This window comes from Xenopus tropicalis, chromosome 4 (assembly GCF_000004195.4).
Source record: "Xenopus tropicalis strain Nigerian chromosome 4, UCB_Xtro_10.0, whole genome shotgun sequence".
Lineage (NCBI taxonomy): Eukaryota > Metazoa > Chordata > Amphibia > Anura > Pipidae > Xenopus > Xenopus tropicalis.
The window spans coordinates 9,770,771-9,784,327 of NC_030680.2; the positions used below are offsets into that span (position 1 = coordinate 9,770,771).

General features: G+C 45.7%; 2 protein-coding genes across 3 annotated transcripts in view; both read left to right on the forward strand.

Moving 5' to 3' along the window:
- api5 (apoptosis inhibitor 5) overlaps positions 1–9,668 on the forward strand; it is a 12,166-nt gene extending 2,498 nt beyond the window's left edge. The window contains exons 2-14 of the mRNA XM_002937296.5: positions 1,350–1,511; positions 2,411–2,504; positions 2,946–3,011; positions 3,449–3,600; positions 3,694–3,900; positions 4,857–4,961; positions 5,050–5,139; positions 6,078–6,259; positions 6,884–6,977; positions 7,187–7,243; positions 7,557–7,633; positions 7,924–8,060; positions 8,732–9,668. Of these exons, the coding sequence (XP_002937342.2) occupies positions 1,350–1,511; positions 2,411–2,504; positions 2,946–3,011; positions 3,449–3,600; positions 3,694–3,900; positions 4,857–4,961; positions 5,050–5,139; positions 6,078–6,259; positions 6,884–6,977; positions 7,187–7,243; positions 7,557–7,633; positions 7,924–8,060; positions 8,732–8,811 (1,503 nt within the window). The 3' untranslated portion in view covers positions 8,812–9,668. The remainder of the gene's footprint in view (positions 1–1,349; positions 1,512–2,410; positions 2,505–2,945; positions 3,012–3,448; positions 3,601–3,693; positions 3,901–4,856; positions 4,962–5,049; positions 5,140–6,077; positions 6,260–6,883; positions 6,978–7,186; positions 7,244–7,556; positions 7,634–7,923; positions 8,061–8,731) is intronic.
- Positions 9,669–12,147: 2,479 nt separating this feature from the next.
- The window catches only part of ttc17 (tetratricopeptide repeat domain 17), a 30,396-nt gene continuing 28,986 nt past the window's right edge, over positions 12,148–13,557 (forward strand). The window contains exon 1 of one of the 2 annotated variants that reach the window (XM_031900424.1): positions 12,148–12,443. In XM_031900424.1, coding sequence (XP_031756284.1) covers positions 12,201–12,443 — 243 coding nt within the window. In that variant the 5' untranslated portion in view covers positions 12,148–12,200. The remainder of the gene's footprint in view (positions 12,444–13,557) is intronic. The other variant, XM_031900423.1, reaches the window with a different exon arrangement.

Below are 13,557 nucleotides of genomic sequence, written 5' to 3' on the forward strand. Positions count from 1 at the left end.
CTGTGGGCTGCCCCTTAGCCCTCTCTCTGTGGGCTGCCCCTTAGCCCTCTCTCTGTGGGCTGCCCCTTAGCCCTCTCTCTGTGGGCTGCCCCTTAGCCCTCTCTCTGTGGGCTGCCCCTTACACCTGCCCTCATATTACCCAACATCTCACTGTTCGGACCCTACGCCTCTTGCCTAGAATGTTACTTCTGCTGCTGATAGGGAATTCTGGGAGCTGTAGTCACTTAGTAGGTTCTGGCCTTGCACTTTTTATCTGTGTGTGAAATAAATATACATACACTAAAAGCTTTGTTGCATTTTACGTCCATTTGAAACCTGGCCCCAAGCTATTCAGGCCCATATAAGGCAGGGACCCCATGTTCTTTGACCCAGTAGTACTTGTTAGCATCTTGGTGGATGAGAGGATGGAGCCTATTCCATAGCATTCAGGCATTGTTGCCAACAAGACTTGGGTGGCTCGTGTTATTATTTATACTGTAATTGTCTTCCTATTCAGGTACCTATTGCATAATAATGAGGCTGCCTAACCGGTACTACCGCTCGCAGGGCCCGCTCTTTCACTGCAGTGTATTCAGTAGCGGTTGGGTATACGCAGGCAGCTGTTCATGTGTTGTGTGTTAGGACTCAGCGGGGGTCAATTATAAACACTGGGCAAATTTGCACCTGGGCAGTAACCCAAGGCAACCAATCCGATGTTTGCTTCCATTATTGTACCTGCAGCTGGCTGATAAAATGCAAATCACTGATTGGTTGTTTTGGGTAAAGTTGGCCATACATGGTCCGATTCTAGCTGCCGATATCGGTCCCCTAGACCAACTCGGCAGCTTATCGGCCCATGTAGGGGCACTAACGACTGGCCTGCCCGACCAATTTCTGGCCTGAAATCGGCCAGATATCGATTGGCAGGTTTAAAAATTTAGTCTGATTGGGGACCGCATCGGCTAGTTGATGCAGTCCCCGAAGGGACTGGGCCATTTACCGTCATTCTAATTCGATTGTTTGGCCCCAGGGACAAACGACCGAATTAGCCCGATATTGGAAGAAGATCTGATCCCTTGGCGACCTTGCCAATTGAGCGGATCTTACCATGTATGGCCACCTTAACCCAAGGCAACCAATCAGATGTTTGCTTCCATTGTTCTACCTGCAGCTGATAAAATGCTAATCACTGATTGGTTGTTTTGGGTTACTGCCCGGGTGCAAATGTGCCCAGTGTTTATAAATGAGCCCAACTGGTTGAGTGTCAGTCGCACACAACTGTTCTGTAGCGCCTGTCGCAGTGCTGTTTGCGCTCTACAGTATTAAGTCAGGTACGGTGCCTGTAATGGATCATTTTTCTCTTTTTCCAGCACAAAAGCGCCTATCAGGTCATCCTTGATGGAGTCAAAGGAGGAGCCAAAGAGAAGAGATTGGCCGCCCAGTTTATCCCGAAATTCTTCAAGCATTTCCCTGAATTGTCAGATGCAGCGCTCAATGCCCAGCTGGATCTGTGTGAAGATGAGGAGGTTTCTGTAAGTGAACTAATACAATATTATATTATACAATTTTAAATGAACTTGAAAAGGCTGTCTGACCCTGGTATGATGTGTTACACATAAAAGCATACTTATATTTAATTATTGTATTGTAATAAAATATTGCTAGTCATTCCTCAGAGAAGAGTGAATTTTGATAGTCCGCACTGAATATTAAAGGGGATATAAACCCTGCTGCACTGCTCAATCAGACTTTACTCAGTTGTTGCTGAACTACAAATACCAGAATAATGTAACATATAATGAAGGGTGAGGCATGCTGGGAGCTGTAGTCCAGCAACATCAGGGTTGTATTCTTAAAGCAATATTGCACAATAAAACTTTTCCCCCAAATCCCCACAGCCAGCGACTGCTTTAAAATGCAAAAAAAATCCCTCCAATGACAATCCCAGCTGATCTGTATAAATCCGGCTCCATGTTCTCTGTTCCTGCAATTGGAGTTGGGAGCATTAAACCCAGTTTCCCAGCACTGAACAAGTCTGCCCTTATCCCCATGTCTGATTCCTGTGCCATATAATGAGGGGAAAATGCCATCATTATCTCTATATGTAAGGTACCAGCAAGGGGCCTGACACAGTGCTGGGAATCAGCATTCTCATTGGTCACTTCTTCTGCATTTATAATGACGTTTTTTATCAGTAGAATTCTCATTGGTGAATTTTCTTGCATCTATAATTACGTTTTTGGCAAGTTCTATAGCAAAACTAGGGGGCACAGTGGGAAAGCATCATGGCTGGGTTTATATCCACTTTAGCAGACACTTACATAGTTAAACTGGGTTTGCTGTGTACTGTAAAATACACTTTCAAATGACCCCATAAAATCTTAACTTGTTACCCTATAACGCAGATTTTTTTCCCCTGTTTCATTTACAGATCCGTCGTCAAGCAATAAAAGAACTGTCGCAGTTTGCCACTGGAGAAAACCTTCCCCGTGTAGCGGATATTCTGACCCAACTCCTGCAGTCAGGTACGGTATCACAGCTCACGTGAACCTCTTCAGGGGTGCGAGGGTGGCCTGATAGTATTCAGTCAGCAGCCGGCCAGCAACGTACTATCCTTGCATCGAAATGCATGGGAAATGGGGACACTTTTGCCTTTTGCTCCCACGCTACTTCCTGTTACAGTTAGAGCTGCATCACTTCCTGTCAGCTGATCTCTGAGGGAGCACACAGCCCATCACTAAATGGCGGCTCAAGGGAAAGGATGTAAAAGGGACATATTTACTGATATATATATTCCAGTTTGGCAAGATTTTTTTTAATAGTTTATATTATGTAATAGTGTATATTATATAATAAGTATTCATTCTGGGGGTATAGTTTCTCTTTAACACCTGCATGGCATTTTACTTTGTGTATTGGCGAACAAAAAGTAACTCTTAGCATCTTTCTTTCATTCTTTCTTCTAGATGACTCTGCTGAATTCAACCTGGTCAACAATGCTCTGCTGAGCATATTCAAAATGGATGCTAAAGGTAGGTGTGATTGTCTGAACAGCAGCTGTGTGTATATGTATATATATATATTATATATGATACAGGTAAACTAGGGTTTGGTGCAGGAATCCTAAGGGTTCAGAACCCTGAGTTGTTTGGCTTTAAAGGGGACATATTGTGTGAATAACAATATTGTGCCAGTGAATTATACACATCTAAATATAGAAGGAATGGGCTTTAAAAAGCAGTGTTTTTGGGCTGATTTATTGAAAATATTTCCAAAAATCCTACTAGCCCTAAACTGTTCTGTGGCCCTGCAGCCTGGCTCTTCTAGATTAGGTACAGCCACAGGGATAACTTTCTAAGAAAAAGAACAAACTAGTTAATTCCGTTGCAGTATTATTTCCTAAACCTCTGTTTTGTCACCAGTTACGCAATAGAGAGCACCAAATGTGGAATTCTTTTGTATTTTCCAGGGACCTTAGGAGGCCTGTTTAGCCAGATTCTTCAAGGAGAAGATATCGTACGAGAGAGGGCCATCAAATTCCTGGCAACCAAAATGAAAACCCTTCCAGACGAAATCCTGACAAAAGAAGTGGATGATTATATATTCTCAGAGTCCAAAAAGGTATAAATATATAAATTTAAACTAAGCTTTTTAAGCAGCAGTGATTGTCTGAAGTCAGCTTGCCGTAACTTTAATGATCCTTTCCTCTTTAAGGTTCTATATGACGTCACCGGAGAAGAGTTTGTTCTGTTCATGAAGATCCTGTCGGCGCTGAAGAACTTGCAGACCGTCAGTGGCAGGCAGCAGCTGGTGGATTTGGTTTCTGAGCAGGCTGGGCTGCATCAGTCGCTGAACCCTGCAGATCCCGACTCAGTAGATCGACTGCTCCAGTGCATGCGTCAGGCCGTGCCTTTGTTTTCCGTACGTTGCTTCTGATTCACTTTGTCTCTTTATGATTTTGCAAAGGGAATGCTGGAATTTCCATTGCGGCAAGTCAGTGGTCCATGGTGCCCTAATCTGGGAGCACGACTATTGGCACTTTGCATAGATGAGGGCTTTACTAAACAGCATTTTAACTGGCACTGTTTGTGTCCCTAAAGTTGCCTATACGAAGGCCGATTCTAGCTGCCAATATCGGTCCTTTAGACCGATTCGGCAGCTTATCTGCCCGTGTATGGACATGAACAACAAGCCTTCCTGACAGACATCTGCCCTGAAATCGGGCAGGTTTTACCGTCAAATCGGGCTGCATCGACTAGATGATGTGGTCCCTGAACCAATGGCGCCTATACCAGCAGTTCTAATTTGATCGTTTGGCCCCAGGGCCAAACAACTGAATTAGCTCGATTTCGCCCACCAACAGGTGGAGTTATCGGGAGAAGATACTCTCACTTGTTGACCTCGCCAAGCAAGTGGATCTTACTGTTTATGGTAACCTTAACCCTAGAGCCCTAAATTATCCCTGTATTATTGTGCAGTCATCTATCAAGGCGACTAGAAGGAATGAGAGACTGTAGCAGATAGGCGGTTTGAGTCCCTTAGACATACACAGAAGGTTTATAGTGACACTTTTAGAGTAGTCCCTGGTTCATGTTATTGTTTTCACCCTGAGCACAGGATATAGACCCCTCCCACTCAGTAGAACTATGCAGGGTCATAATCCTCCCTCCCTAAGCCAACTTAAATTGTGAGGTGGGGCCATGGTCTGTCTATATGGCTGCTACAATGTAATATTTAATATTGTTACAAGGGACCCCAAATAAGCTATTTCAGTAAGGCTTCAGCAGGCCTAGTGTGATTTAATATCACAAAGATGTTTCTGAAGAGACATAAGTCTCTGCTCTGTCTCACTTCCTCTCACATTTTGTCTTTTGCAGAAGAATGTTCACTCCACCAAGTTCGTAACCTATTTCTGTGAGCAAGTGCTTCCCATCCTGAGCTCTCTAACCAGCCCAGCTGAAGGCATTGATGTCCAACTGGAGGTGAGTCCCATATACTCTCTTGCTTTTCCTTGTACCTTTTCTTTTTATTTTGTTTTTACTTACGCCAATGTGTCCTTGTTTGATGCAGGTGCTGAAGTTACTGGCTGAAATGAGCTCCTTCTGCGGGGACATGGACAAACTGGAATCCAATCTGAACAAACTTTTCGACAAGTTGCTGGTACGGTTCTTATTTGGCTGATTTTATTTATATTACTGTTTCTGAACTGGGCCCTATGGGGTTGAAATACTACAGAATTAGTGGGCTCTATCCCTTGCTCAGGGAAGTTGTTGGAAGTGCTTGTTTCCCTCAACAAAAGTCATTTTAAGAGCATTGGTTTGCAGTCTGGCCCTGATTGTCACATACTCGTGTATTAAGGAAGTGTAGATAGATAGGAGTATCTAGAAGAATTAAGTCTAAAACAACTGGACTTGTCTGAGTGTTTCTTAAACGTTTCACCACTCATCCGAGTGACTTCTTCAGTTCAAATGAAACGTTTTCAAGAAAAACTCAGAAAAGTCCAGTTGTTTTAGACTTAATTCTTCTAGATACTGTATATCATGACCTGAATGAATGAGAATCTTTATAGATGTAGATAGATAGGCTTTATAGCATGTATGTCTATGGTGAAACTGTAATGCAGTAATTCCAAGACCTGGCAAGCTTGGGGGACCTAGAGTGATGACTAAAGTACTCGGCCTAAACCCCAGGTAAGATGTGGGGCCAATGTCCTCTCCCAGATACAGCAGGAAATCAAACTTGGAAGTTCATTTAGAGTAAACTTTGGGCAGAGAATTTATTTTTCCTTTGTCAATGCACTTCTATATTTCAAAGCTCCACTTTGAGGCTCAAAATTCTATCATGGGGCCCCTTTAGCTCTTAACAGGATTATCAGTAAATTCAACCAAAGTATTAAGTGTTTGTCCTACTTAGCTTCCTGGAGCATCTAGGAGATTATGGGGGTTATGTAATAAAAGGCACTTAGTTTGCCCAGGAGCAGTAACTAATAGCAACCAATCAGCAGGTAGCCTTTACTGGTTGCCTATTTAAAAGCAAACATTGGTTCCTTGTGTAATACAGAGACAAAGAATAACTTTTTTTTCTTCCGACCCGCACAGGAATTCATGCCGCTTCCTCCTGAAGAGGTTGAGAACGGGGACAGTGCTGCCAACGAGGAGCCCAAACTTCAGTTTAGCTACGTTGAATGTTTACTCTTCAGTTTCCACCAGCTTGGGAGAAAGCTGCCCGACTTCCTTATTGCTAAAGTCGACGCCGAGAAGCTAAAAGATTTCAAAATCAGGTGAGCCTCCGCCATCGATAATGTTGCCAATAATACACTGCTTAGAAGCTTCAGTCACTCAAACTCATAAAGGGCTTTAATGCAAAATATGACCTATTCATGTCAGGGACCTATTTATACAGGCTTTAGTGCTCATTAAAGGGGTGGTTAACCTTAAGTTAAGATTGGATGATGATGTTGCCCATGGCAACCAATCGGCAATAAGATTTGAACAGTCACCTACAAGTTAGAAATCAAATCAAAGACCTAATTGGTTGCTACAGGCAGCAACACCGGTGATATTTATCTCCATTCTTGGTATACATACTCCTTAGTATGTTATAGAACAGCCAATTCTAAGCAGCTTTGCAATTGGTTTTCATTATTGTTTTGCAGTTTTTGAACTAGGGGTCACTGACCCCTGCAGCTCAGAACTATTGATCCATTAGACACCAATTTAAATGCTATTGTTACTATTACTCATCTTTCTATTCAGGCCATTTCCTATACATATTCCTGACTCTCCTTCAAACCACTGCCTGATTGCTAGGGTAAAAAAAGACCCTAGCAACCAGATAAGCAGCTGGCTTGCCTAGACCCCCAGCAAACGTCATATAAGCTGCTGACCAGTCTCTCCATCTGCAGGTTACAGTATTTCGCTCGGGGTCTCCAAGTCTATATTCGGCAGCTGCGTCTGGCCCTTCAAGGAAAGTCTGGGGATGCTCTGAAAACAGAAGAGGTAAGACATTAACCAAAGAGCTAACAATCACTTTGCGCACATTATACGAAACTTGTAAGGCCTTTCAATAGGAAGCCGCCTCATCCAACAGGAGCTGTGGAACACATGGGGTCCATTTTGTTTTACTACTGAAAATACCTTTTTAGGTGTCACTTGGCAAATTGTAAACTTTCTGACTTTAACCGTTTCATTTCTGCTCTGCTCCACAGAACAAAATTAAAGTAGTGGCTCTGAAAATAACCAATAACATCAACGTATTAATAAAGGTAAGCTTTGCATTGTGTTAGTATGGTGTAGAGAGAGATTGCGAGACAATTTGCAATTGGTCTTCATTTTTTATTTGTGGTTTTTGAATAATTTCACTTATTGTTCAGCAGCTCCTCCAGTTTAGAATTTCTGTAGTTATCTGGCTGCTAGCGTTCAAATTACCTTAGCAACCAGGGAGTGGTCTGAATGAGAGATAGTTATATGAATATGAAAGGACCTTAATAGAATAATAAGTAATAAAAAGTTAACAATAACTGTTTTTTATTTTGATACCAAAGTAGTCATTTCCTACAACATTTTTATTTATTACAGGATCTGTTCCACAATCCTCCCTCCTACAAGAGCACAGTGACGCTGTCCTGGAAGCCGGTGCAGAAGACTGATTCAGGGTACGTTGGGGGTCAGGAAGCACAGATTTGTACTGGGATCCTTGAACTAAGGCCTGCAGGGGGGGGCATTTACCCGGAACCTGCTACGTCCTCACCCCTGGCTACTACCTGTCTGCCTCAGCATGGTCCTTGTCCCAGCTGGGGCAGATAGGTAGTAGCCAGGGGTGAGGCAGAGGGGGGCTGTAGTTTGAGGACTAACTAGTCTGGCCCCTGTTTAAAAAGTTTGAGGACCCCTGGTTTACATGTTGTAGGGAGCGGAGCTTGTCACTGACTGTATTATTCACTTCCAGGCAAAAGAGAACGAGCGACGAGACTTCCTCTAGTTCCCCTCCCAAAAAACCAATAGTAGGACCAAAAAGAGACTCCAGGCAGATCTACAACCCTCCCAGCGGCAAATACAGCAGCAACGTGGGAGCTTTCGCTTACGGTTAGTCTGTTGTCTAATTTATGGGGCCCGAAATGCCTTCCATTTCTTGTCTGGGGTATTAGTGGAGACAGGGACACAACTAGAGAAATGTCTGGCTGCCTCCTCCAGTTTTGTTCCAGTGCTTGGGGTACAGGCTTAAAGAAAAAGTAAACTTTTTTTTTTTTCCTATGAGTAAAATTACTCTAAACAGCCTTCAGAATTACCTACCTTTGTCCCAGCATTCTCTCTGACCTGGTTCCTCAGTCAGAAGGTATTCTTTTTCTTTGCTTCCTTGTGCAGAGTGAAGCCCCGCCCCCACTTCCTGTTCAGTTCTCTCCAATTCGACAAGGTTGTCGGAGTGGAGAGCCTTCTGCGCATGCCTGGAGGCAGCAGGAGCTAATCTGTGCATTAGCCGTTTTTTTTTTTTTTTTTGATGAGAGACCTGAACAGGAAGTGGGGGCGGGGCTTCACTCTGCACAAGGAAGCAAAGAAAAAGAATACCCTCTGACTAAGGAAACAGGTCAGAGATAATGCTGGGACAAAGGTAGGTAATTCTGGAGGCTGTTTAGAGTAATTTTACTCCTAGAAAAAAAAGGTTTACTTATTCTTTAAAGGGGTAGCTCTCCATTTGATATTTTAGCAGCAATAGTTTATGGCGTTACTGACCCCCATCTGCCATGTTTGTCCTACAGAGCAGCGCGGAGGATTCCACGGGAGCAGAGGCAGGGGATGGGGCGGACGTGGCAACCGCAGCAGAGGAAGAATTTACTGAGGGCCGAAGGTTCCACAGCCTGCAGAATTGCCCCTGACAAGAGGCTGGACTTTTTGATGCCCCCCTCCCCCATCTCCTTGCAGTTGCCTTTGGCTACAGACATTAACAACAAAAAAAGCATTCTTTCTACCTTTGTATGTCCCTGCCGTTTTCTATGGAGACGTTCTGCAGCCTGTGCCCATCGCCGTAAATGAGCTGCATCCATTTTTTGTTTTTCCTTTTTTTATTCTTGTTTGTTTTTCTGGATACTGTGTAGGTTTGATTGCGGATACCTGTTAAACACTATGAGCAAGAACACTCATAACCATAGAAGTCCATTTGGCCCAAATGATAAGTAATTCCTCTGTCACCACAACGCTTCACGTCTTTGTTTACCATTACGGCATGCATGGCAAGCCCTACGTGATTCCTGTCTGCCTTCCGGAAGCATCTGAAAGGTCATTGGGATTCTGCATGCTCTGCCAGCCCTTGTGCCAGCTGAAAAAGGAATTTTTCCCCCCCCCCATTTTTTTTTTTTGTTTTTTTTGTCCAGACGACATCATTTCAGTCCAAGGATTTTTATTGTATTTTCTAGGTTACAGTTTGTTTATAATTATTTATCTAAGGGGTAGCAACGAGTGTAAATTTATTTGGGTATATGTCGAATAAGTGCACCTTTTTCTTTTTTTTTTAACAGCGAATATATGTTTGCGCAAAGGACCATGATCCCCCGGGGGTAGAGATTTTTTTTGGGGTGGTTTTCATCTAAATGTACATCAAGCAAGATTTAATCATTCTGTGATAGCAATCTGTTGCTTTTTGGTTTTTTTTTTTCCACTGTTCAGCATGAGCCAAATAAATAGGGTTTGTACTTAAAATGTTTGCTTTCTTTGATTAGTTTTTCTTTGTAGGTATAATGAGCCCCTTTGTGCAGGGGTGTAACTATAGAGGAAGCAGACCTCGTGGTCATGGGGGACGGGGGGGGCACGGGTCCGGACCGCAGGATCTGATACCTGGGGGTTTGGACCGACTTCGGCACATCCCTTGCGGGTCGCGGGCAGGTTCGGGTTGAGCTCTTGCGCTAGCCCTTACTGCTTACGACCTAACACTGTCAACTTCTGTATGTATTGGCGCCCCACACCCCGCCCCTTTTGTGACATCATGGCAGCGCTGGCGCAGGTCTATAAATACAGGGCAGAAGCCGGGTTGAAAGCGGCATTACTACTCTAAAGGTCAGGGGTGGGCAAACTTTTTGGCTCAGGGGCCACATTGACTTACCGACGGGCCGGGCCAGCATCACAAATCACGGGGCCTCTAAGCTCCCCCCAGATCCCCACCCCAGCATCCTCCAGCATAGTCCTCCAGCTCCTCCCCAGCATCCTCCATCTCCTACCCAGCCACGTGCGGCTCGCTCCATCCTCCGGCTGCTTCTGACCCCGGCTGCCTGCTGCATCCTTTTATATGGTTGCACCCCGTGCATGCTGACATCACGAGCACGCACGGGGCGCAACCAATCAGGGGCCATAATTCTTTTAAGGGGGCATGGGTCGGCGGACCGAATTGAAAAGGCCAGCAGGCTGTAGTTTGCCCACCCCTGCTATAGGTCTAAGAAATGCCCCTCTCCAGATGCTCTTGTGCCTACGCGGCCCGGGGGGAGGGGGGGGGCGGTTGATGAGGGAGGGCTGGGTAGGTTCTCGCTGGGCCCTCTGAAGATTTTTTTTTCTGGGGGGAAGCCTGGTGCGTCTTTATCCCACTGCCTCCCTGCGCCTCAGCAGAGGGGCCCATTATCCAGGTTCTCTAACTGGAAGGGAGAATATGGCATTTAGACCCCTATGTGGTTGCTGGTGTTATTGACTGGTAACAACATGGTGGAAACAAATGAGCCAAAGACCAATAAGGGTTTATAAAAACCCAAGCAGTGTTGGCAAGTTTTTGCTATAGATGACACTCGACTTTAAAAAAAAAACCTAGGCTAGCTTCTTTCCACTTGGTACTACTTGGGGGGGAGAATCAAGCAGAAAGTGAGGTTCATCTGCCATAGAAGCTGATGCTTCAGGGCTGATAATTAAATTCTGATGCAGGCTGCACTGATTTCTGAGCTGCCATGGTATGTGATTCTGAATTAATTACTAATAAGCCTTGAGTGTTATATTGTATATATATATATACTGTATATTGTTAGTGGGACCCCAAGTGCAGGTAAGTGCCAGCAGCCCAGAGTATGTGCCGGGAATCAGCAGAAAAGAAGATGGGGGCCTTGGGCTGGAACAGAACCCACTTTTTCACCCCTGCACTACACTGATGACCCCCAAGAAGGGCAAAACCAGTCTGTAGTTGGGAATCTAATCAGCTCTTATCCCGGCTTCTGCTTTAGCTTTAGCCCATAGGATAAACCCATGTAAATGGGATTTTCTTGGAGATCTTTGGTATTCATTCCCAGAATTCTTGTTGTTTATTTGTATCTGTATGAGGCGGTCTCCTCAACCCTAATGATTTGTTTGTTGCTAGTTGTAACATTAACAAATTCCATGTTCTGGAATAACTTGGGTTTTGTAATGTGTTGTGGCTGTTTTTGCCTTCAAACAGTAAGAACTTTGACTGTAGGGATTCCTTCTGGTTGATAGGCTCCAGTTTACCATAGCAACCAGTGTGGTGTGAATAGGAAACAGGGAAAGGAGAAGGGCTGAAATAGAATGATAAAGCTTAAAATTACATAGGAAATAATTCCCTCTGCCATTTAACCTTTTATTCTTGAACCAACAAATGTATTTGTAGCTGTAATATTGGTGTGTAGGCGCCATCTCAGTGCCTTGTGCCTGAGTCTGAGCTTTCAGCCAGCGCTACACATTAGAACTGCTTTCAGCTAACCTATTGTTTCTTCTACTCCCATGTAACTGGAGGAGTCCCAAGCCGGACTTGGATTTCTTACTATTGAGTGCTATTCTGATACCTACTGGGAGCTGCTATCTTGCTCCCTTCCCATTGTTCTGCTGATCGGCTGCTGGGGGGGGGGGGGGGGGATATCACTCCAACTTGCAGCGTAGCAGTAAAGTGTGACTGAGTCTGAGCTTTCAGCCAGCGCTACACATTAGAACTGCTTTTAAATAAGGGTGTTGTTACAATACTGGGGGCGGGGCCTATAGCCTATTATGATGTTTAGGGAATTCTTTCTATAGTGGAAGCAGTCACTTTGAGTGGAATTTGCTTTTAGAGCCCGTTTCTTTTATCCAGGCACTATGGCAGCTCCTACACCCACAGACCCAATATGCCTTTATATTATCAGTATTAGAGCCGTTGCACAGTGACTCCCCGCACTAAATGGCCGTGTAAGTGAGCTGCGAGTGAGCCCAGCATAATCTGCTTCCACAAGGATTCCCTATATCTCCCGTTATAACTCTGAGTTTGTACTAATGTCTTTGCCTGTACCAAGATGGCGGCGGAACTTCCTCTTCCGGTGTTGTGGCGGAAGTGCTGTCACAAAAAAGATGGCGGAGAGCAGGAGCGGTCCGTACTGCCCCCGAGAGAGAGGGGAGCGGGTATCGCTTAATGTCGGGCTTTACCTGCTGGGGCTCCTGTCTCTGCTCAGCGCCCTGCCGCACTCCCAGGCCACTACTCACTGGGTTGTTACGGAGGATGGGAAGATCCAGCAGCAGGTGAGAGGGAGGCGGCTGCAATGGGCGGCAGGACCCGGGGCGAAGGGGAGTCGGTGAGGGTGGGGCGCCTGCAATACACACAGCTGGGGGGGTTAATGAAAATGAGAATTCTAAATATGCACTAACATCAGAGCAGTCACCAGAGAGTGAGGGTACTGACAGCAGGAGAGACTGCCAGAGAGTGAGGGTACTGACAGCAGGAGAGACTGCCAGAGAGTGAGGGTACTGACAGCAGGAGAGACTGCCAGAGAGTGAGGGTACTGACAGCAGGAGAGACTGCCAGAGACTGAGGGTACTGACAGCAGGAGAGACTGCCAGAGAGTGAGGGTACTGATGCTGGGAGAGACTGCCAGAGAGTGAGGGTACTGATGCTGGGAGAGACTGCCAGAGAGTGAGGGTACTGACAGCAGGAGAGACTGCCAGAGAGTGAGGGTACTGATGCTGGGAGAGACTGCCAGAGAGTGAGGGTACTGATGCTGGGAGAGACTGCCAGAGACTGAGGGTACTGACAGCAGGAGAGACTGCCAGAGAGTGAGGGTACTGATGCTGGGAGAGACTGCCAGAGAGTGAGGGTACTGATGCTGGGAGAGACTGCCAGAGACTGAGGGTACTGACAGCAGGAGAGACTGCCAGAGAGTGAGGGTACTGATGCTGGGAGAGACTGCCAGAGAGTGAGGGTACTGATGCTGGGAGAGACTGCCAGAGAGTGAGGGTACTGACAGGAGGGACTGCCAGAGAGTGAGGGTACTGATGCTGGGAGAGACTGCCAGAGAGTAAGGGTACTGACAGCAGAAGAGACTGCTAGAGAGTGAGGGTACTGACAGCAGGAGAGACTGCCAGAGAGTGAGGGTGCTGACAGCAAGAGAGATTGCTAGAGAGTGAGGGTACTGACAGCAGGAGAGACTGCTAGAGAGTGAGGGTACTGACAGCAGGAGAGACTGCCAGAGAGTGAGGGTACTGACAGCAGGAGAGACTGCTAGAGAGTGAGGGTACTGACAGCAGGAGGGACTGCCAGAGAGTGAGGGTACTGATGCTGGGAGAGACTGCCAGGGAGTGAGGGTACTGATGCTGGGAGAGACTGCCAGGGAGTGAGGGTACTGACAGCAGGAGAGAC